The sequence below is a fragment of the Silene latifolia genome, chromosome 11, assembly GCF_048544455.1.
Source record: "Silene latifolia isolate original U9 population chromosome 11, ASM4854445v1, whole genome shotgun sequence".
NCBI lineage: Eukaryota > Viridiplantae > Streptophyta > Magnoliopsida > Caryophyllales > Caryophyllaceae > Silene > Silene latifolia.
In genome coordinates this window covers 150653124-150654421 of record NC_133536.1, presented here as the reverse complement: position 1 = coordinate 150654421, position 1298 = coordinate 150653124, and the positions used below count along the sequence as shown (strand labels likewise).

At 38.1% G+C, this 1298-nt stretch overlaps 1 protein-coding gene across 1 annotated transcript; it reads right to left on the bottom strand.

The window, feature by feature from the left end:
- Positions 1-235: 235 nt before the first annotated feature.
- Positions 236-1081, bottom strand: LOC141614149 (uncharacterized). The gene has a single exon (XM_074432905.1). It carries the CDS (start codon positions 1079-1081, stop codon positions 236-238), a length of 846 nt encoding a protein of 281 aa, XP_074289006.1.
- Between the last annotated feature and the right edge of the window lie 217 nt (positions 1082-1298).

The following is a 1298-nucleotide window of genomic DNA, read 5'->3' as shown; positions in this document are numbered from 1 at the left end:
AAGCGCATCATTAAACTTAATATCCTTGATTTTAGCTCGTTGTTGAAGTGAACTCCGTTCAGTTTTCCTAAAAGTGAGGTAATTATGCAGCAATACCTTTTCCTGCTCAATAAGATTAGAATCAAGGGGTTGCTGCTGAAGTTTCATCTGACATTCCTCTAAACACTTCCTAGCATTTGAGACTTTCTTTGATAACCCAGAATAGCTAGTTTTATGCAAATCAATAAGATGTTTCCTAACATTCTTCAATTTGGAAAAAAAACTTCAACATCTGGTTGCCTTTAACAGGGATGTCCCAAGCTTGCTGAACAGTAGGTCTATAATTTTGATGCTCTTCCCAACAATTTAAGTAACTGAATTTCCTTCTAATAACATAAGTTTCATGAATATCAACCAATAAGGGTGAATGATCAGATATCCCAGCTGGGAGAATCTGAACATGGGTGGAAGGATAATGGACTAACCAAGAAGGGTTAGTAAGAACCCTGTCCAATATGGACCAAACTCTATCATGAGATTCTCTTTTGTTGGTCCAAGTATGCTCACAGCCGAAACTATTAATATCCTCCAAAGTACAATCCAATAAGCATTGGTTAAAAGCAAGAATTTCAGAAACTGGGGGAGGATTGGGTTCAATTCTTTCATCCATTTCCCTTACAATGTTGAAATCCCCCATAACAATCCAGTGAGTAACAGAACTAGCCAGACCTCGAAGTTCATCCCATAACCGTTCTCTATGGCTAGCATCATTACTAGCATAGATGAAAGTAACAAAAATCTTTTCATGAGAAATATAATGCAAGAGCTCCAGGTGAATCAGTTGATCATGAACATGTGAAGATAGAACAGTAAATTTCCTATTGTCCCATAGAACCCATATTCTCCCATTGTAGTGGTGAGAGTAATTATTCATAATAGAATATAAAGGAAAAGTCCTAGAAATGACATCAAATTTATTGGATTTAACCCTAGTTTCCAAAAGCCCTAATACTTCAACTTTATTAATAGCCAGATAGCTCCTCACCTCCATCTGCTTTATTGGGTCATTAAGACCTCTTATATTCCAAGAAGAAATTATCATTTCCCTGGGTCCAGTGGTTCCTCTGCCTGAGGGACCACCAAATTGCTGTCACTACTGTCTATGAGCAATACAGAAAAGCTATTGCTCACAGGAATCCCAGTCTGTCCACTATCAGATGACATCTCAGTCCCTGCATCAGTCAGATTAATAACCTCAACAACAACAGTGTCATGATGACCTAGCACATTGCATTCTTGACCCTCCTCTATCTCATCAG

What these genes read in the sequence shown, in the direction of transcription:
- LOC141614149 (XM_074432905.1), bottom strand. Translation starts at nt 1,081, where the DNA reads ATGATAATTTCTTCTTGGAATATAAGAGGTCTTAATGACCCAATAAAG.